The sequence below is a fragment of the Mya arenaria genome, chromosome 7, assembly GCF_026914265.1.
Source record: "Mya arenaria isolate MELC-2E11 chromosome 7, ASM2691426v1".
NCBI classification, from domain to species: Eukaryota; Metazoa; Mollusca; class Bivalvia; order Myida; family Myidae; genus Mya; species Mya arenaria.
The window spans coordinates 2,449,884-2,473,312 of NC_069128.1; the positions used below are offsets into that span (position 1 = coordinate 2,449,884).

General features: G+C 36.8%; 1 protein-coding gene across 1 annotated transcript; it reads left to right on the top strand.

The window, feature by feature from the left end:
* Positions 1-6,585: 6,585 nt before the first annotated feature.
* Positions 6,586-7,789, top strand: LOC128240852 (uncharacterized). Its single transcript, XM_052957795.1, has 3 exons — positions 6,586-6,814; positions 7,240-7,368; positions 7,731-7,789. Exons 1-3 carry the CDS (start codon positions 6,653-6,655, stop codon positions 7,776-7,778), a joined length of 339 nt encoding a protein of 112 aa, XP_052813755.1. The 5' UTR covers positions 6,586-6,652; the 3' UTR covers positions 7,779-7,789.
* Positions 7,790-23,429: the final 15,640 nt, after the last annotated feature.

Sequence of the window (23,429 nt, forward strand, 5' to 3'; positions counted from 1 at the left end):
TGTAACAACTATTAGAAGAAAAGAAGCGGGATGCAAACGAGAGAGAACGATCTGGTTTCTGGAGAAATGGGCATTGTGATTGCAATAAACATGCATCTTCAAGTTTCAATATCGGTAAAGAATATTTTACGCATAAATATTTTTGTATATTATATGTAAAAACATTTATATGGGTGAGTATATGAGCGATTTTAAACGTTCTGTCATAAATATTACAAATTCAAACATCTGATTATAAAATACCCAAGACATGACTGTTTGCAATAATTTACAATTTCTTTTAAACGTACTTTCCACAAAAAGAACTGTTTTTGGCGCTATAGTCATTTGCTTGACAAATCATGATATTTCCTTAGAAACCACGGGTTTCTTTCCGATTCATTTCGACTACTTTCTTTGTGTCCGTCTTAAACGTTTAATGTTTCAAAACTTAAATGAATCCTCAATTGTTTCTTAATTGTTCCATCAAGATTCCCGGTTCGGAAAACAACTTGTATAATCAGCTAGTCGGAATATTAATATGTTAATTGTGGGTGTCATTTAATAATGTACTTTTGTTGACAAATTTAGTAAACAAAATGCGCATTGCATGTTCTGACTTGTAAACATGTTTTTTAAGCAATTGTAGATGTATCTCTTTGCATTTTTAGTATTGCTTCCTGAAATTTCATTTGATTAAAGAACGCACATGAAACAGCTAATGCAAATGAACGTCCAAAGACCAAAGCATCGAAGCGATGCGGCTCAAATATGTTATAGTGCCCATCTGAATCGTTGTGTTTTGCACTTTAAGTAATTGACACTTGTTATCAATACGTTTTACCGTTTTTGAAATAAATTGAAGTGGCAAACAACTGCAGTAAAATAATAACGTATAGTTTTCGATTTTGTTTTATAATTTTGACAAAAAATACTCCTGGTATAGATGCATAATAATTTTCCTTTAAGGTAGTGTAACCGTCTCCATACAGCTGCAATTATCATTAACAAAAGCGACGTTTAATGAATCGATGAAGTTGACATACGAACTTGAATTTAAAGACCTGGTTCGTACAATGCCCTTCTAGCAATGTTTTATCGTGTGCTTATTACTAGAAGCTAACAAGTTTTAGTACGCTCTATCATTAACTAAACCTCATTAATAGGAGAACATAAATATAGTTTGATTTTGAGAATTGTGTATAATAGAGAACACCTACTCTATACAACAGCTAAGTCATACGTTTGAAATGTATAACCTTCAAATGGTAAACATATTAAAGTAAACAATATGATTTGTTAGTAGTACGGATATAAGTTTCTTTTATTATTGATTATTTTCAGCTCACTCAGTTATACAAAAATACGGACAAGTTTCAACGAATAAACATAATAGACGTGAAGTAAGTCCAATATGCTTACAAATATAAACATAACATTAACGAGATACATATTCAAAATTATAAAGCGGTCGATTTATGACACAGTATTAAAGCATGCTTGTAAATTGTAGTATCGTGCCAACGAGGATAACGTTTTTCACCATAGTATGTGACAAAACGTGCGACAAATTCACTTTCAGTCTTTGATTGTAAGAAGCAAGTCGACGGTTTTAAACAGAAACATATACACACAGCGTTTATAAAATGTCTTATTCATGTAACCTGCAATGTAAATGAATTAAACCAATCGTTTGAATCTAAATAAATGCAGTACATTAATTTGAACAGTACTTATCTACATTTATCTATGTCTTCCCTAATTTGTCATACGTTATGAGCACGAAATTGGAACGAAAAAATGTCATGCAAATTGACATTAAATAAAGTGAATTTTGAACGAATTTTACCGGAAAAGTTTAAATAAAATATCATCAGCCTCGAGTTGAATACGGATCCACGGATCAAACAGCAGTTTCAGTCACACTTCTTTCGGTTGATATAATTTTATACGTATTTTTTACTAAATAGCTACCTGGCAAATGATTCCGAGTCAAAAAAGCATTTACATATTGTTATTAAACTTTATCATAAATCATATCATCATTTTTGAATGAAATATTATAAATGAAGTGAATTACTTAATGAAAGTAACAGTGTAAGTATAAAAATAATATTAAAACATATTTAAAACATAAATGCCTTTTGAAAAATGAAAATATATAGTAAAAAAGCAACATTGAATTTATGGCAATAGCAAAGTTACGACGTAGTGCGCTCAAAATTAGATTATTTTTTCGGTTTTGTTGCATTTTGTAATTGCGTTCAATGCATTTTTATTTTTATTTTGAGGATTAAATTTTTTTTAAATAAATCATTCAAAAACGTAATTTCACATCACGTATTTCGAAATGGATAAAACAAATACTACTGCAGGGAAAAGCCCAAAAGTCTATCATTTAACCTCTTTTTAAAATTAGAATGCAATACAGACAGGGGTCATATGTTAACACTGTAAGGACCACCAGCAGAGAAAGAGTATCTGCAACAAAAATTATGACAACAAAGTTTATCAACTTACCATTTTACAAACTTTGTGATATGGCAATCAGTTATATAATTTATTAAATACAGAATTAGAAGTAATATATAATGTCAAAAGTTCAATACACAAATTCACTAATCTGGTTTTTATAATGTCTGCATATTTGATCCAACACAGTAAATGAGCACTAATTAAATCCATCAACGCCTTTATTCCCACAAAAGATTGTAATGTAATTCTCACAGAATCATTTACTAGTAATAAATATAGTCATTAAGACCTTTTTCTAGCACTGACAAACTTTTATGAACACTGATTAACTTTTAAAGGAAAACGTAGTACTTAAACACCAAATCAGTTTACCAAGATTTACCAAATGAACATAATATTCAAGAGTATTCGGAATGTTCTTTAAAATTCTAGAGACATATTGTTTATTCTTTCTAAATTGTCTATTCATGTACTATTCTTGAACAACCCAAACAGCTTTTTACAATACATGTCAATCAATCTGAACATAGGTCACCATACAGATGTTCATTGACATTTTACTATTTTTAAAAATACATTTACATATCATGTCAAACACTGATACATACCATGCTGTGTGTGTTTTTCTTTGTAGAAAGGGAAGTATTGTCTGTGACTATGAAGTCATTTGCCAAGGAGACGTAATCTCACGGATATAAAGAAAACTACAATTGGCATGGCAGATGCAGATCATCATACGAATTTTACTTTTTGCAAGGATTGTGCCCTGGCTGTAATAGAACGTCTATCGAACACGCTTTGCAGAACTGGTAATGTAATTTCTCAGTTGCCGCCGTACAATTATTGAATAATTCTTTAAAATATTCATTTCATATCACATCGTCAAGTTCGCAGATGACTATGGGGGTGTAAGAATAAATAGACTGTTGTTGTCCAATGAGTTGCATATTTCAATGTAAAGTAGAGCAGTATTTAAAAAAACTATTGGTACAAAATCTGACAAATGAAGAATGCAAAAACAAATTTAATTCGTCAAACACGTTTGAGCTGGCTTATTAGCTTAAAAGATGCATAAAATATTGATTTTAATATATCCCTTGCCATATCCTTGTATTACATTGTGTTATTACAAAATAATTTTAGCGGAGCAAAAGAGGACTTCGACTGCGTGTTCGAACTGTATAATTGGCGAAATATGTGTTCTTAAGTTAGACAAAGGCAATGTTCAGTGTATTGACCCTTGTAAAACAACTAATAACGGCGGATGTATTAACGATGGTGTATGCTACTTCGACAGACGAACAAATTCTACGCAGTGCAGGTAAATATTCTGAACATGCCAATTTAACTCGTTTAATTGCTAAGGAGAGAGACATGAGCCTATATAGTAAGTGCCTATTGATGGAAAGTTATATATCTCGTATATTTATAAGAATGTATCCATTTCTAAAACGCACGCGTGAAATATGATATAATTTACGTGTTCTATAATGTCTTAGTATGCTCGTGAAATAATTGCGTATATTGTCCTACAGTGCATAGGATTAGAGTAAAAGTTTAACAACACATGGATGGAAAATAGACAGAATATAATTTATATATAGTATTGCTTAACTGATTGTTTCGCTAGCCCTGGTACGACCAGTGGATTCGTAATTAAAGAAACAGAATCATAGTTATGATTGTGCATTAATGTTCTTAGTACAAGAAACATATAACGGTATAATATATAATATGTATAATATATTAATAGTTGCGATTTATATTCAAATATTGTGTTTAGATGCCCTAGTAACGATGACCGTTTTGTTTACTCTGGGGAACATTGCGAAACGACTGTTGAGAAACTTTCCCTGTCGTCAACCTACATCGCTGCAATATCTGGTGGAACAGGGGGAGCAATCATCGTAGTTTTGTCAGTGGTCATTGTTTATCTTATCGTAAGAAAAAAGAACCAGAAAAATGCTTGACAAAAATGACGAAAATGACAGGTAAGGGACACAGCATTTTAATTCAGTGATAAATTATGTATCAAACACGTATTATGTTTTTTGAAACTATCACATACGTATACGTAAATCGTGTTGGAAAATGGAGAACAAACAGAGTAACAAAATAACAAACATCTCATTTTACCCTAGACACATGTAATATCATAGTTTGAGATCAACTAATATTAAACTAGTTTATCTAAGTTGTCGGCGGATATAACTTGCATAGCGAAAATTGACGTTGTAAATGTACACCTTCTACAGTACGAAGCATGGATGAGTTTGGTCGATCTCTAACAAAAGGCGGTCTGCGCCTGTCTTCCGATATGTATCCTAGAAAACGCGAGGACACATTAACGGTTGAAGGGAAAGAACACAAGATCATCACCGACAGCCGGGGAAACGAGGTTATAATTTTCTTTTAATAATGTGATATTACGATGAAACGATTTCTCAACACCAAAACCTATCTATGTTTTTTATCTTTTTATGCGCATCTAAGTTGTAAAGAGTTTATTATTCCCTTAATAAAAATCTTCAAGAGTAATGCATTGTAAGAGTATAATTTATTCTAAAGTAAAGCAAAATAGTATTACAATCTCTGTAAATCACTCATTGTTCATCAAATACAACATGTTTTAAAACCTGAACAATGTCTTTTGTCAACATTCACGTTTCAGTATTGTTTCCTCTACATCGAAGATATTTGCCTTTACATGTACACACAATAATATACAGAGTGCATATACGTATTTCATGTACTTGTAAGATAGACTGCTTTTCTCGGAGCGTGTGCTTCAATAATCTATAATAGTCAGCTGATCATAGGGGGTCAAACGTAAGTTCGTTTTTTTGTGGATTTTTTTTGCACATCTATATTAAGAGGGGCACAGCTCTTATTAGACCACCAGTACCGTTCCACCGTTGAACCAAATGTTAAATAAAAAACTGTTTGGTTTATTTTATCCCTGTATTGTATACTTAATTGCTTCAGTACAGTCTCCATCAATACTTTATATAACTGAATCTTTCTGGAAGCCGCGTCGTGTTGACTTTGCTACATAATTAAGGTATTTGGATAGGCTACTTGGTATAACAAATGCATATGCCGTTCTTGTTATGGTAGAGCTAATGTCGGGCAAGTAATGTTTTTGGGCTTTAATTGCCTTTTGTTATAATCATTATCCGTTGTTACACCTCTTGTCTTGCTTACACCAATATTTACACACACAAGTGTGATATTTTGATTTTACAACAAGCAAACTACATTAAAATTCAACGAGAAACAATAAAAGTGTTCAAACATGATAATTGTCATATGGCCATATAGAAGCAATGTTAAATGCACACGCCATCGGAAAGAAATAGATGCGACACCTCGTATGATGTCCGTTTTTTGGGTCAATTTGGGCGAAGTTAAAAATTATCATCATTATGTTTGAGTAACAAATTGCCTTTTGTTACTATTATTTAAAATGGTTGCAGCTCGAGTCTTTGCTTACTCTTATACACACACACGCACGCACGCACGCACGCACGCACGCACGCACGCACGCACGCACACACACACAAATAGTTGTGTAATTCTGATTTTACACCGAGCAAAAACTGCATACAATTTCTACGGCCATCACTAAAGGCCATATTGTACCGATGATAAAAGCACGCGTCACCAGAAAGAAGCAGTTGCAAGAACTCATCAATCATTTAGCTATAATAAAAAAAAATCCGACATTTAGTTACACACTGGTCATGGTACTCAATTAAATTCTGCAAAAAAGTAATTAGGTTTGACTCCTGTCGGCTTGCATTATTTTAATTTTATTTTATTAAACAATTTTAAAGGCAACGACATGATACTGTATTATAATAAATTGAGATATAAACTTTGAATATCATTTTCATGTTTCATCATATATTTATTCCGTAGGTGTATATGTACCAGCCTGATCCAGAAGACATTCGACGACAGCCTTTCTTGCGTGTGACGTCATCGGAGAGAGACTTCAGCATACCAAGGAAAGTCTCGTAAATCGTGTTCGAAAAAAAGAATACAACCACAGTAGTAATAAAAACAAAGCATCTCATTTTAGCCTTGTTACCCGTTATATCATAGCATAGTTTGAGACTAACTTATATTAAACTAGTTTAAATACGTTGTTGATATGTCGACGTATATAATTGCAAAGCGAATATTAACGTTGTAAATGTGCTTATTCTCCTACAGAATAAACATGGAGGAGTTCGGTCGATTTCATACAAAAAGCGGCCTGCGTATGTCCTCCGATAAGTATCCGGAAAAACGCGAGGACACATTAACGGTTGAATGGAAAGTACACAAGATAATCAACGACAGCCGGGGAAACGAGGTTATAATTTTCTTTTAACAAGTGATCTTACGCTGAAGATTTTCTCAACACAAAAACTTACCTATTTTTATGAGCATCTGATTTTACAGAGTTTATTATTCCAAATATTGAGCATATGAGTTAATATAAAACGAAAATGGAACATCTTAGGTAAGAGTGATGCATTATTAGAGCATATTTCAATCTAAAGTAAAGCACAGTTGTATTTCGATCTCTGTAAAGCACTCGTGGTACAAACAATGCAACTAGTTCCGCACTGGTCATGCCCCTCATTAAAATACCGCAAAATGTATTTACGTTTGACCCCCATTTGCTTGCCTTATCTAAAACTATATAAAATGTAATGACACGATACTGTTCGTTAGTATATTAAGATATAAACCTTTGCATGTCATTATATTGTTTCATCAGATATTTTTCCGTAGGTGTATATGTACCAGCCGAATCCAGAAGACATTCGACGACAGCCTTCCTCGCGTGTGTCTTCATCGGAGAGAGACTTCAGTAGGCCAAGGACTGTATCTGTGTATGACTACATCGACACCGAATCAAGGGTAAGACGTACATCCAATAATAACTTTAAAATACATTGCAAAAAATAAGAACAGTATTTCTGTTGCATACAATGGAACATTTACTACAATATATCTTGATAAAGACTGTATAATTGATATACACAAAAATCATAGTATAAAATTGTACTGCTTAAAATGGTATATTTATAGTATTGAAATATACAATTTTGTGTATGATAAAATTGTATGTATTTATTTATAACAATTCAGTGAATTGCAATCTCGTCGTTTGTTGTTGCTTATTTGTCTTGAATACCTACACATTACTGCACCCTTTTATAATTTTGTATCTTGTTTAAACAAAACAATTAGGTTATTTAGTTTGATGCTGTTTTTTTCAGTGTGAGATTCAACGGCCAATTCTACGCCCAAATGTCAACAGAATATAAACCACTTAAAATCATATTCCAGAGAAAGCATAATATTCATAGTGCAGGACTACATTGCAAACATTGTGTACTTAAAATATATCATACTTAGGTATTGAAAACGTATCACATTTGAAACTATTGTCATTTCTTGCATATGTCGTATGTATTATAATCAGGATTTATAGTCAAAGTGAACACATATCTAGAGATCATTATTGATATAGTTATTAACAAATATGGCATAAGCAATATTACATACACTCTTATGATTCATATTAATATTGAAATAATTAATATTTTGATTAATCTGTTGATATATGTTATTGTCATATGTAATAATGTTGTATGAACGCATATTAATATTTTTTTTGTAAATAAAGTTGTCACGCTAGTCGCTAGATTCCCTAGAATGGAGTAAGTCATAGTCACGAGGTGATTAGACAGTTATACAAGGTGTTCTTTTTGAGGAAATGCGGGATTGTAGGATATATGTGCTGTTACGATTATATACAAAATAAATAATTTAACATTCGTTGTTTTGGTCATTTATCATTAACATAAGAATACCTTTTTTGCTTCTCACCGAGAAAGAATAGTTTTGTTTAGAATATTTTATTTATACTTTTGTCAAAACTCAAAACTCAAAACTTTTATAGGCACCAACGTGGCGATTATATACAAAATAAATAATTTTGCTATTCATCGTTTTTTAATCATTTATCATTAACATAAGAATACCTTTTTTGCTTCTCACCGAGAAAGAATATTTTTGTTTAGAATATTTTATTTATACTTTCGTCAAAACTCAAGAAAATAATATACACGATTTTTATAGGCACCAACGTGGCGTGTCAGTTTGGCCAAACGCGTCAACAATTGTACAATTACGGTTAAATCTATGGTATATTTCATTACGTTAAGTGTTAGGTGCAAGATGGGAACATTGTTAATCCTCCAGTCGTCTTGAAACTTTATTTAAAAACATGGATTATATATGCAACGCTACAATGAACAATAATGATAAACTAAAAATATAAGTATTCAACATCGTGAATGTTTAATTAATTGTTATATCCGGTTTAATTTATAAAATTACAAGTTGAACAATTCTTAAACAGAAAGGAAATATGATACTATTCTTATTTGAGAAAAGTGCCTTACATTTTGATAAATGGGCGTTTACAACTTGGTGCTACATGGTAGTTAACTCTTTATAATTGTTGTTATCAACATATACTAATGATTTAAATATACGAACATTTCGTGATATTAAGGGAGCTCATATAACGTCAGTTATTTGAATAAGTAACATTCGAAATAAAGGAGTAAATATATGAGTAACACTGTGTATATTAGTTTCATTACAATATACATGGGCTGAAATCCCATCTTATGATATGCGAGATTCAGGGAATATGTAGGCATTATAAGGGACTCACCCTGTACTCGAAATAGCTCGTTAATGAGATAGGGCACAACAAATTTGAAGCTTTCATCTAATGTACCGATGTCTGGCGCTTATAGTCGTTAATAGTATTTGGTACGAAATATTCTTTAATTGGATCACATTCGGGGCCAATACTGTCTTTGAGAATCATTATTCGCGTTGAATCAGTTTTGCACGTGCATACAAACTATTAATGGTCAACAGGGGTGTTCCACATCATTGTTTTGGAAGTCGTTCAGATAGGTCAGAGATTCTTAAGAAAAAGAAATCCCTAAATAATAGTTGAGGAGCAGGGCCACTTACGTTGAACTGCTAGAATTCTTCTTACCGGGAAAAATATACACCCAAAGAGCGTCAGCTAAGTAATATATGTAAGTTACGCCCTTTCATCCTCTCAACTACTATTTAAACTATAGTGTGTCACTTTTCTCAATAATACGATTGTTCGAACAATATATCAAGTAACGGATTTAACCTATACCGAAGGGTACTATTAATACTTTTAATGACACTCACGTCATCAAATCACATTTATTTTTGTTGCTTGAAAATTAATTAAGTAAATGTTGACAAACTAGTTTAAATGTCCAAGAGAGATATACACATCGATCCAAACTTCACATTATGTTTTCAATCAGCTTTAAATCCTTCACGCACCAAGTCTAGACAATTGCGATCATTAGACAAGCTAGGTTCACATGAAAGAATTTTTTTTATCTGAAATGAGACTCTTGTCCTATGCGTGTTTAGTTTAAAGCAAATTGCAGTTAAGGAATCACAGAGCTGTTTCATTAATAAAAAGCGGTAACTTAAGCATCAACTTCGGAATTCAGTTTGTACTTATTTGCTTTCTTTTTGCATACCCACATAAACATTCAATTAAAAAATCTATTAAGTATAATTATTGAATTAAAAGTCCTAATATTGTTTGAAGCTGACTATTACATTTAAATCTTGGCTTCTATGATATTTTCATAACAAATCAGTTTTAAAACGTGCATAGCAGACGTATATGTATGAGCTGAAGAAAAACTGCGGCCGTATATGACAATTTTAATATGTAGGAGTGTTAAGACGATTGTTTATGCATTCTTTAAGGTAACACATTTTACGTTTGTGAATGCCTAATATATACAAAGTCCAGTAAAAGTTTGATAGCTATTAATTAAAACAAGCAAATCTGTAAGAATGGTAAATGACCGTCCTAAGAGTGATTAATCTTGACATTACGACTGTAGTTCAGTGCGTATTACATCCCAACTCTACTGACGTTCTAAGGCGGTACCTAACAATCCTTGATAAACATACCTAGTTTTTTTATATGTTTTATGTATTCACTGTGCTGCTTGTGTAGTTTTGTGCTGTTCTTCCATGTTTCCTGTTTGTTATTTTATGTTATATCTCTTTGACGTTTATCCTGTGCCATTAAACCGAGTTTATGTTTAAACTTATTGCTACTGAGCTTGTTTCTGTAGCTTTTGCATACATATAGGTTCTCCGCCGTGAATGTTTTGCATTTTGATATTTGTATGCACTTACCTCATACAATGCCTTTTCAATAATTTACGCGAACTATCTACGGCCAAAGGGAACGAAACTAACATACTATTAACGGAGTTTGCGATTCATGATGAAAGCTTACGTACATCATCATTGAACACACATTTCTCACGAACTATTTTGTTGTTGTTTTCTCGTCAACGGTCATATGTTTTAGTAATTCTTGTCATCAAACACATTTTGTTACAATAACAAATGTAATTTTAAATTATTTTTTTGCTTATTTCATTTTGGATAAGGTTTATGTTAGCTCACAAATCGAGCTGTCTCTGGCTCTGAAGGATACATACAATAAGGGTGTTGTGGCAAGAAGATCTGCACCAAATATGTATTTAAATTCATAATAACTCGTGTCTTTGCCCTTCAATCGGATGATTTTTGTATGTTTGTGTACTAATGCTCTCTGAATAAAACCTGAAACAAGTGTTCCTCATGTTGAAATGAGGGTAAATTAGTAATCGTCAATTTTCAACAATACACGTAAGCAAACAGTCAACATGTCACACCCATTTTATCCATTACGACTGCGATTGATTAGATATGAGAACTGCAAACAAGTCCACATGGTAATATTGAGAAATAGTATAAATGATAACGTGAACGTTGTAGTATTGTACGACACTTTAACTATTATTTGGTACACTAATTAGTACAAGTCTTCACTTATATTAACTGAACTACCTTATCTGCGAAGCAGGAAAAACTGTTAAGTCATTTGAATGCAATCATAAAATGACAAGTGTCGGGGTGCCCGGGATGATATTCTTTCACCGGTTACCAACGCGTCAAAGTATGACCAAAATCGCGACATTTCGTACTATTAGACGTACCCAAACGTACAAAGTACGGGGACGCAAATTTCAACGATATCTCCCGAACTACAAATAATAGGAGGTCCGTAGTGGTCTTGAAATTTAGCACTCTCGATTTCCTACGTTACCCATACACCGGTGCATACCTGACGTAAATGCGTCACCGCTTCTAGCCCAAAAGGCTAATTTACACTATAAAATGCATTGAAAAATGCCTAACACTGGGTGTGCGCTGCCGAAGATATCTCAGCATCCCTGCACTTGCCGCGGCTGGGACGAATATTTCCATTTAGGGGACACTCTAACCTACAAGATGCACATGTCGGGTGCCCGGGATGATATATATCTTTACCGGTTACCAACGCGTCAAAGTATGACCAAATTCGAGACATTTCGTACTATTCAACGTACCCCTACGTACACAGTACTGGGACGATAATTTTAACGATATCTCCCGAACCACAATTGATAGGAGGTCCGTACTGGTCTTGAACTTTAGCCCTCTCGATTTCCTACGTTACCCCTACGTCGGTGCATATCTGACGTAAATGCGTCACCGCTTCTATTCGTCTACAAGGCTAATTTACACTATAAAATGCATTGAAAAATGCCTAAAACTGGGGTGTGCGCTACGGAAGATATCTCAGCATCCCTGCATTTGGCGCGGCTGGGACGAATTTTTCAATTTAGGGGACGCTCTAACCTATAAGATGCACATGTCGAGGTGCCCGTGATGATATACCTTTACCGGTTACCAACGCGTCAAAGTATGACCAAATTCGCGACATTTCGTACTATTCAACGTACCCCTACGTACACAGTACTGGGACGCAAATTTCAACGATATCTCCCGAACCACAAATGATAGGAGGTCCGTACAGGTCTTGAAATTTAGCACTCTCGATTTCCTACGTTACCCCTACGTCGGTGCATATCTGACGTAAATTTGTCGCCGCTTGTATTCGCCCAAAAGGCTAATTTACACTATAAAATGCCTTGAAAAAAGCCTAAAACTGGGGTGTGCGCTGCCGAAGATATTTCAGAATCCCTGCATTTGCCGCGGCTGGGACGAATTTTGCCATTTAGGGGACGCTCTAACCTACATGATGCACATGTCGGGGTGCCCGGGATGATATATTTTTTACCGGTTACCAACGCGTCAAAGTATGACCAAATTCGAGACATTTCGTACTATTCAACGTACCCAAACGTACAAAGTACGGGGACGCAAATTTCAACGATATCTCCCGAACCACAAATAATAGGAGGTCCGTACAGGTCTTGAAATTTAGCAATCTCGATTTCCTACGTTACCCATACATCGGTGCATATCTGACGTAAATGCGACACCGCTTCTATTCGCCTACAAGACTAATTTACACTATAAAATGCATTGAAAAATGCCTAAAACTGGGGTGTGCGCCGCCGAAGATATCTCAGCATCCCTGCACTTGACGCGGCTGGGACGAGGTTTTCAATTTAGGGGACGCTCTAACCTACAAGATGCACCTGTCAGGGTGCCCGGGATGTTTTTTATTACCGGTTACCAACGCGTCAAAATATGAACAAATTCGAGACATTTCGTACTACTCAACGAAACTCAACGTACACAGTACTAGGACGCAAATTTCAACGATATATCCCGAACCACAAAATATATGAGGTCCGTACAGGTCTTGAAATTTAGCACTCTCGATTTCCTACGTTACCCCAACGTTGGTGCATATCTGACGTAATTGCGTCACCGCTTCCATTTGCCTACAAAGCTAATTTACACTATAAAATGCCTTGGAAGGTGTCTTAAACTTGGGTGTGCGCCGCCGAAGATATCTCAATATCGCTGCATTTGCCGCGGCTGGGACGAATTTTTCCATTTAGGGGACTCTCTAACCTACAAAATGCACCTGTCGGCGTGCCCGGGATGATATTTTTTCACCGGTTACTAACGCGTCAAAGTATGACCAAATTCGAGACATTTCGTACAATTCAACGTACCCCAACGTACACAACACTGGGACGCAAATTTCAACGATATATCCCGAACAACAAATGATATGAGGTCCGTACTGATCTAGAAATTGAGCACCCCCGATTTCCTACGTTACCCCAACGTCGGTGCATATCTCACGTAATTGCGTCACCGCTTCCATTCGTCTACAAGGCTAATTTACACTATAACATGCCTTGAAAAATGCCTTAAACTGGGGTGTGCGCCGCCGAAGATATCTCAGCATCCCTGCCCTTGCTGCGGCTGGGACGATTTTTTCATTTAGGGTACGCTCTCACCTACAAGATGCCCGGGATTTTTTTTTGACCGGTTACCAACACGTCAAAATATGACCAAATTCGAGACATTTCTAGGTGCCCACGTTAACCGTATGGGCGGGCCCAGGTCACGTTAAGTGACGTAAAGTGACAGCATACCTGTTTGAAGTAAGAACGTAGTCCCCAAGACATTCGCCTTCTAAGAAGAACGCGACCAGTCCCAGCCTTCTAGGTTGTAGGGAAAGTGCCTAACCTAGCGGATCTAGGTTCCCACGTTTAACGTATTTGCGGGCCCAAGTGACGTTAAGTGACGTAAAAGGACGTCATATCGGTCTGAATTAAGAATGTAGTCCCCAAAACATTCGCATTCTAAGAAGAACGCGACCAGTCCATGCCTTCTAGGTCGTCGGGAAAGTGCCTAACTAAGCGGATCTAGGTTCCCACGTTAACGGTATGGGCGGGCCCAGGTGACGCCCGTAGACGTAAAGTGACGTCATTTCGGTATGAAGAAAGAACGTGGTCCCCAAGACATTCGCCTTTTTAGAAGAACTTGACCTGTCCCAGCTTTCTAGATCGTCTGGAAAAATGCCTAACTTAGCGGATCTAGGTTTCCAATTCAATAGTATGGGCGGGCAAAGGTGACGTTAAGTGACCTTAAGTGACAACATACCTGTCTGAAGTAAGAACGTAGTCCCCAAGACATTCGCCTTCTAAGAAGAACGCGACCGTTGCCAGCCTTCGAGGTCGTCGGGAAAGGGCCTAACTTAGCGGATTTAGGTTTCCAATTCAATCGTATGGGCGGGCCAAGGTGACGTTAAGTGACGTTAAGTGACAGCATACCTGTCTGAAGTAAGAACGTAGTCCCCAAAACATTTGCCTTCTGAGAAGAACGCGACCTGTCCCAGACTTCAAGGTCGTCGGGAAAGTGTCTAACTTAGCGGATCTAGGTTCCCATATTGACCGTATGGGCAGGCCCAGGTGACGCCCGTTGACGTAATGTGACGTCATTTCCGTCTGAAGTAAATACGTAGTCCCCAAGACATTTGTATTTTAAGAAGAACGCGACCGGTCCCAGCCTTCTAGGTTGTCAGGAAAGAGCCTAACTTAGCGGAACTAGTGTCCCACGTTAACCCTATTGACGGGCCCAGGTGACGTAAAGTGAGGTAAAGTGAAGTCGTTTGGGTCTGAAGTAAGAAGTCCCCAAGACATTCGCCTTCTTAGAAGAACGCGACTGGTCCCACTCTTCTAGGTCATCTGGAAAGTGCCTAACTTAGCGGATCTAGGTTCCCACGTTAACCGTATGGGCGGGCCAAGGTGACGTTAAGTGTCGTAAAGTGACAGCATACCTGTCTGAAGTAAAAACGTGGTCCCCAAGACATTCGCCTTCTTAGAAGAACGCAACCAGTCCCAGCCTTCGAGGTCATCGGGAAAGTGCCTTACTTAGCGGATCTAGGTTCCCACGTAAATCGTATGGGCGGGCCCAGGTGACGCCCGTTGACGTTAAGTGACGTCATATCGGTCTGAAGTAAGAAGATGTCCCCAGGACATTCGCCTTCTTAGAAGAACACGACCGATCCCATTCTTCTAGTTCGTTAGAATAATGCTTAACTTGTCGGATCTAGGTTCCAACGTTAACTGTATGGGCGGGCCCAGGTGACTCCCGTTGACGTAAAGTGACTATATATCGGTCTGAAGTTAATCCCCAAGACATTCGCCTTCTAAGAAGAAAGCGACTGGTCCCAGCCTTCTAGGCAGTAGGGAATTAGCGGATCTAGGTTCCCTCGTTAACCTTATGGGCGGGCCCAGGCGACGTTAAGTGACGAAAATTGACAGCATACCTGCCTGAATTAAGAACAAAGTCCCCAAGACATTCGCCTTCTAAGAAGAACGCGACCGGTCACAGCCTTCTAGATCGTCGGGAAAAGGCCTAACTTAGCGGATTTAGGTTTCAACGTTAACCGTATGGGCGGGCCCAGGTGACGCCCGTTGACGTAAATTGACGTCATTTCGGTCTGAAGTAAGAACGTGGTCCCCGAAACATTCGCCTTCTAAGAAGAACGCGACCGTTGCCAGCCTTCTGGATCGTCGGAAAAGTGCCTAACCTAGCGGATCTATGTTCTCACGTTTACCGTATGGGCGGGCCCAAGTGACGTTAAGTGACGTAAAATGACGTCATATCGGTCTGAATTAAGAACGTGGTCCCCAAAACATTCGCTTTCTAAGAGGAACGCGACCGGTCCCAGCCTTCTAGATCGTCGGAAAAATGCCGAACTTAGCGGATCTAGGTTCCCACGTTTACCGTATGAGCGGGCCCAAGTGACGTTAAGTGACGTAAAATGACGTCATATCGGTCTGAAGTAAGAACGTCGTCACCATGCCAGCCGTCGTCTTAGACGAACGCGCCCGGTCCCAGCCTTCTACGTCAACGCAAAACTGTTCCAAAACGCAAAACGATTTTTCTCACGTTAACCGTATGGGAGGGCCCAGGTGACAGCCGGTGACGTAAAGCGACGTCATATCGGTCTGAAGTAAGAACGTAGTCACCATGCCAGGCGCCGTCTAAGACGAACGCGCAAGGTCCAAGCCTTCAACGTCAACGCGAAACTGTTCAAAAACGCGAAATGAGGTCCCCAAGTTAACCGTATGGGAGGGTCCAGGTGACAGCCGGTGACGTAAAGTGACGTCATATCGGTCTGAAGTAAGAACGTAGTCACCATGCCAGCCGCCGTTTAAGACGAACGCGCCCGGTCCAAGACTTCTACGTCAACACAAAAGTTTTCAAAAACGCGAAACATGGTCCCCAAGTTAACCGTTTGGGAGGGCCCAGGTGACAGCAAGTGACGTCATATCGGTCTGAAGTAAGAACGTAATCACCATGCCAGCCGCCGTCTAAGACAAACGCGCCCGGTCCCAGACTTCTACATCAACGCAAAATTGATCAAAAACGCGAAACGAAGTTCCCACGTTAACCGTATGGGAGGGCCCAGGTGACAGCCGGTGACGTAAAGTGACGTCATATCGGTCTGAAGTAAGAACGTAGTCACCATGCCAGCCGCCGTCTTAGACGAAAGCGCCCGTCCCAGCCTTCTACGTCAACGCAAAAGTGTTCAAAATCGCGAAACGAGGTCCCCAAGTTTACCGTATGGGAGGGCCCAGGTGACAACCGGTGAAGTAAAGGGACGTCATATCGGTCTGAAGTAAGAACGTAGTCACCATGCCAGCCGCCGTCTAAGACGAACGCGATCCCAGCCTTCTACGTCTACGCAAAAGTGTTCAAAAACGCGATTCGATTTTCGATTCTACATGGAAAAAATGGTCCCAGCCTGTTCACGTGCATACCGCTAGACGTTGTGAGGCCGTTGTCAATGTGGGTGCTAATTACTGTATGCAAATTTGGCTATGAATGAAGTCCTTTATTTGTGAGCTTTTCAATAGGATCGAGTCAATGCTTTCGTCGGGTAGCTGATAGTTTTAAGGTTTTATTGGGGGTTTCAGAAGCTTCACAGCCATTTGACATGAAATGATTTTAAAAATAGCCGTAAGTGTCAGTGTGGTAACAAATTATTCTATTGGAAAGGGCTAATGACAAGTTGAGAGGGCTAATTAATATGTTACCACACTGACATTAAGACTAATTGGATAATACATTACTATTCGAATTATTAAAACCATCAATAACCTTTCTAATCACTAGGAGCCAACAAAGTTTTAAATGCTTTTATTTCTCAACACAAACGTGAGCAGATGTAGAAAAAAACACAATGGTGTTAAAATGTACTCATTCTTATTGCCTCAAAAGCTTTTTTGAATAATATGTTAAAACATTTCTTTGAGAGTACTGTTACAATAAAACCTGATGGAAAAATAGCAGTTGTAAAAATAGGCATGATATTAGAAAGTAATTATTTTTAATGCTTTACTAAATACTTTTTAGTTACAAAATTACAAGACTAGTTTTGTAAACAATAAAATAAATAACTATCCTTAAAAACTGCACAGTCTGCCCATGAAACAACGATATTAATAACAGTGTGCAGCTATTTGAGCATAATACTATTTGACTATAAGTAACAACAAATACATAACAGAGTCTGGTTTTCAAGTGTCAATGAATATGTTTGGGAGATAACCAATACAAATCAGTATACAGCTCTTTTGAGTATCATAGAATGAATGTATGTGTTATTGAAATAGTTTTTTTTAAAACTGTTAACGGGGAATTATTAGAATGAGTAACAATAAAGATAAAAAATGTTTTAATGCTTAAAAAATGATATAACTTTAGAAAATGAGGTTCACATAAATCAAAAATATAAATCACAGTGTACAGCTATTTGATCATAATACTATTTACAACAATAAGTAACAACAGATACATAACAGAGTATGGCTCTCAACTATCAATGAATATGTTTGGGAAATAACCAATACAAACCAGTTTACAGCTATTTGAAAACATTTTTAAAATATAAACAAAAAGTTATGACGAAAAAAAAGCTATGATGGAAAAAAATGTTTTGCATCAAAACTTTAAATGAGGAAGAGGTTTTGTTTGTTTTTGTTGTAAAAGAAAAATGTAAACACTAAAGTTATGATACAGAAAATGTAAATTGATTCTATTTTTTAAATGCTTTTCTGTTAATATTTTTCAATTATGAAAATTACATTACTAGCTTTTAGAAAAATTCTGGACCATTACTCATGACCTATAAGTAACAACAATCACAGTATACAGCTATTTGAGCACAATAAAAACATGGTTCACATTTTAAAATGTTTCATATCAAAACTTATGAGGTAAAAAGTGATTATCATAACTTTTAATGAGGATGATGTAGATATCTTAGCACCCCTACAGGTGACCAAGCTGGGACCAATTTTTCCATGTAGGGGACGCTAAACCCTTCAAGATGCACCCCTCGGGGTGTGCGGGATGATATTTGGTTACTGATTTCAAGCGCGTCAAAGTATGCGCAAATTCAAGACATTTCGTAAACAAAACGCGCTCCCATATAGCTACTAAGGGGGAGCTAATTTTGAAGGTATCTCCGGAACCAATAATAATAAGATGTTGGTTCTGGTATTGAAATTTATGTCTCCCCATACCCTACGTGACGCGCACTTCGGCGCATCGCTGAAGTTATTACGTCACAGTTTCCATTCGCCAACTAAGGGGGAGCTAATTTCGAAGGTTTCTGCGGAACCAATAATGATAGGAGGTTGGTTCTGGTATTGCAATTTACGTCTCCCATTACCCTACGTGACGCGCATGTCGGCGCATCGCTGACGTTATTACGTCACAGTTTCCATTCGTCTATAAGGTTATTTTATACGCTAAAATGCAGCATAAATGCCCTAAAATGGGGTTGGCAATCTCGTAGATATCTCAGCATCCCTACACCTGACCAGACTGGGACAAATTTCACCGTGTAGGGGACGCTAAACCCTTCAAGATGCACCCCCTGGGTATGCGGGATGATATTTGGTCCCAGGTTTCAAACCAGTCAAAGTGTGCGCAAAGTCGCGACATTTCACGCGCTCCCATATAGCTACTAAGGGGGAGCTAATTTCGAAGGTATCTCCGGAACCAATAATGATAAGAGGTTGGTTCTGGTATTGAAATTTATGTCTCCCCATACCCTTCGTGACACGCACTTCGGCGCATCGCTGACGTTATTACGTCACAGTTTTCATTCGCCTACTAAGGGGGAGCTAATTTCGAAGGTATCTTCGGAACCAATAATGATAGGTGGTTGGTTCTGGTATTGAAATTTACGTCTCCCCATACCCTACATGACGCGCACGTCGGCGTAACGCTGACGTTATTACGTCACAGTTTCCATTCGCCAATAAAGTCATTTTATACGCTAAAATGCAGCATAAAATCCCCTAAAATGGGGTTGGCAATCTCGTAGATATCACAGCATTCCTACACGTGACCAGGCTGGGACCAATTTTTCCATGTAGGGGACGCTAAACCCTTCAAGATGCACCCCTCAGGGTGTGCGGGATGATATTTCCAATGGAACATAAGTTCAACATGTATGTCTTATATATGCAACGCTTCAATAATTAATACTTGTAAATATACTCTGAAAGTTGATGAATTCATTAATGAGCATGGTTATCTATTCCATTATCCGCTTTGATGCAATATAGGATAGGCTTTAATAACATGGTTTCCGTGGTTGTAACGTTTTTAGTATTTATCTTATTGTTATAAATCAACTCAACTGATAAGAAGATGCTTAACATGTTAATCCTTTTGTAATTATAAAAGGTTTCTATCTGACTCGATATCTGCGCATTGCAAACCGATCAACAAGGCAATCATCATACTGATAATGAGTTAAATGCACTTTTTGCACGATATCGTACCTATCATAGCGTCATTCATTTAAGAATGTGTACTGGATCTTATTTATATTGGAAAAGTTATTTTATTTAATTCAATACTTTTAAAAGATTGCACATTGGCTGAAATTCTCTCTTTTAGAATGCGAGATTTAGAGGGTATTTAGGCAGTATTCGGGACCCACAATGTCAGCATACTGTACGCAATAGCTCGTAAATAGTATTCCGTAGCTTTTCGGTATAAAGTCACTAAATTTGAATCTTATTCGTGGCCAAACATTCTTTTAAATTATACATTTTGCGTTGAATCAGTTGAGGACATGGCATACGAACCTCTATGGACCCCAAGGGTGCTCCTCGAAATTGTAGTTTGAGAAACGATCAGATAGATCAGAGAAAATTAGGTAATCTCTATATAATTGCTATGCATAATTAATCAAAAAAGGACCACTAGCCCATGACATCCGAAATCACTTTAAAATCTTCTTGTAATTGAATATATCTTAATTGATTATAATACGATAAATGTTTGTAAGAATGACATTGTATTAAAGTGATATTTTTGTTATATCCATTTGTGCGATGTTTCGATTGAATTACTAAAAGAATAAAATTTAACCAAAGTCAAGACAGTATGGGATCGTTAAACAAGCCAAGTTAACATGATTGACATGAAAAACAACTTAATTATATTTCTTATCTGAAATCACACTCTTGAGTCTTGAGTGTGTACTTGAAACGGTCTTTTTCAATCCATTTGTGTCAACACATTCATTTTTAACCCTGAGTGGACTTTTAAAATGTGTTTGCATACCGAAGACATTGTATTTTTACTGAATGCTGAATTGTTTAACATTTTAAGTTATCATTAAATTGGAAAAAATAGTTATTTAAATTGTGTCCACTGTCATGATCTTTTTATTCCAATACCTGTATAACTTTATGGTTTATGAAGACATATTAAAATCCAGGTAATGTTTGTGAGAAAGAAAAAGCCGCCTGGTTAACTCAGTTGGTAGGATCACCGTTCTTGTGTATCGGCAGTCTAGGGTTCAAGCCCCATGCCGGGCGCACTTTTTCCTCCTATGTTTCTTTTGTTTTGTGATAGTAAAAAAGCATAGGTGCTCCTGTGTAGACTTTGTTGAACAAAACATAAAACTTGGCCAAACTTCAGGAACAGTCTTGATTTTCAAATGAAATATGGTACACATGTTGCCAGAAATAATACGCTCATGAATGTCAATATTTTTGCCCAAAGACCATACATGATAACTCAAGACTTGAATGATTCAAAACACCTGCTTCGCGCCTAAAATTTTATTACTTAAATTGTTAATCATAACCTACCGCTTTTTACCACAATGAAAGAGCATCAATATAAACCCAAATAAATACTCACCTGCACTGACTCCGTTTTGATTCGATATTTGTCCGATACAGATCAAAGAGTGATGGTATGGATATGTGATTTACAACATACTGGAAATCACTTGAAATATGAAATGCCATTTGGTGTCCGGAAATATACGTACACAAAATAAATTATTTGCAAAATATAATAATGGCTATTATAAATGAAGATTCAATTCGTTACTTTTTATATAAATCGAAAGAACATCTGAAGTTTTAAACCGTTTCGTAATTTTTTTTCAACCTACCAGTGGACATTTAAATAAAAAAAAACAGGGGACTGATAATTGGGTAACACTGCGACATTTGTGGTACATTATAAAGAGTATGGCTGGATCTTGAGCGCGGCATAGCATTTCCTCCACTATAGAATCGAGGAAGCATTTCCTCCAAACAATACAATCGTGTTCAAGTGAACGTTAATGAAAACGTGTTTACCAAAATATGCATAAAGACATTAACTACAACACAGTGCTCAATTGTAAATTTCATTCAGCTTACTGTTTGTCTCTGTCTGTTTGTTACTTGGCAATACGTCATACTGTCGGATTTTAAAATATTATTAAAATATATCGGTATGATTTGCTTGCATGTGTATAAATGAACCACGAGCAGGACACACTATTTCTAAGAAAGCATGTTTTTCCTACAGTTCCTCTTAGCAATGGAGTATCTATCTGGCGTGTATAGCATTGAATTTTACATCCAGCTCGACTGTCCAACCGGATGTCTGGTTTCTGTCTGCATCCTTTTGTCTGCCGACTTATTTGCTAATGGTCGGTTCACGCTGTCTGTTGACTGTCTCTTCGTTGCAAAATTAATTTGTGAACTCGATTGTACTACCTGGTCGTCGAGAATGCTTTGCTAAATTCATATGTTGTCCGGTTAGTGCAGTGGTTAGCGCACTCGCTTCTCACCTAGGTGACCCGGGTTCGATTCCCGGCTCGGACGCATGTGAGTTTGGTTCGTGGTCACCAAGCCAGACAAGTGGGTTTCTCAGGGTTCTCCGGTTTCCCCCACAACACAAGACCACACTCTCGCGTAGAATCGGGCTAACGAGAGCGATTAATTTAATGTTGTAAAAACTTGTTTCACAATTGTTGTAAAATAAATGTATTTAAACTAAATTCATATGTGAATAGTAGTATGATGTTTGAGTTGCTTATGTCAACTGAAGACAGAATGACAGAATCGGCTGACTTTCATACATCTGATTATATTATCGTTATCGTTATTCGTTGATTTCAACACAGCCGTTACGCAATGACTTAATATGGCACACCCTTTGTAGCAAAAAATGTTGTAATCTGATAAGATACAATCGATGTGTAAACAGGGCAACAAGAAAATCTTGAACAATTTAATAACGTAAATGGATAGCGATTCAATGATAGTTTAGCTGTCAAACTTTTGAAAGTGTATGCATAAATTACAGGAAATAATTACAGAGTGACTGTCTGTGAGTACCTTTTTCATTAACATTTAAAGCGTTATAGTTATGGTATCGTTCTATTCTCAAAACTGAATGAAAAATGAAAATGGCATGGTCATATATACACCAATAACCTACCAAGAAGTCACAAGTCCAACCTTTGATTTATTATAACATAATTCTATATCAGATAATCAATTTAAACTCTCATTGTGAAATATCATTGTTCGAAAAATCAAGTTGTAATAGAACTGTTAATTGACAAAAGAAACAAATACACAAGTAAGTTCTCCTAAGTATTTAATTAATACTTACTATTTTTTTATTGTTTACGATTAAATATACAGTCCCTTAAATTCATCTTTCTCAAGTTTTAATAATGCAGGTAA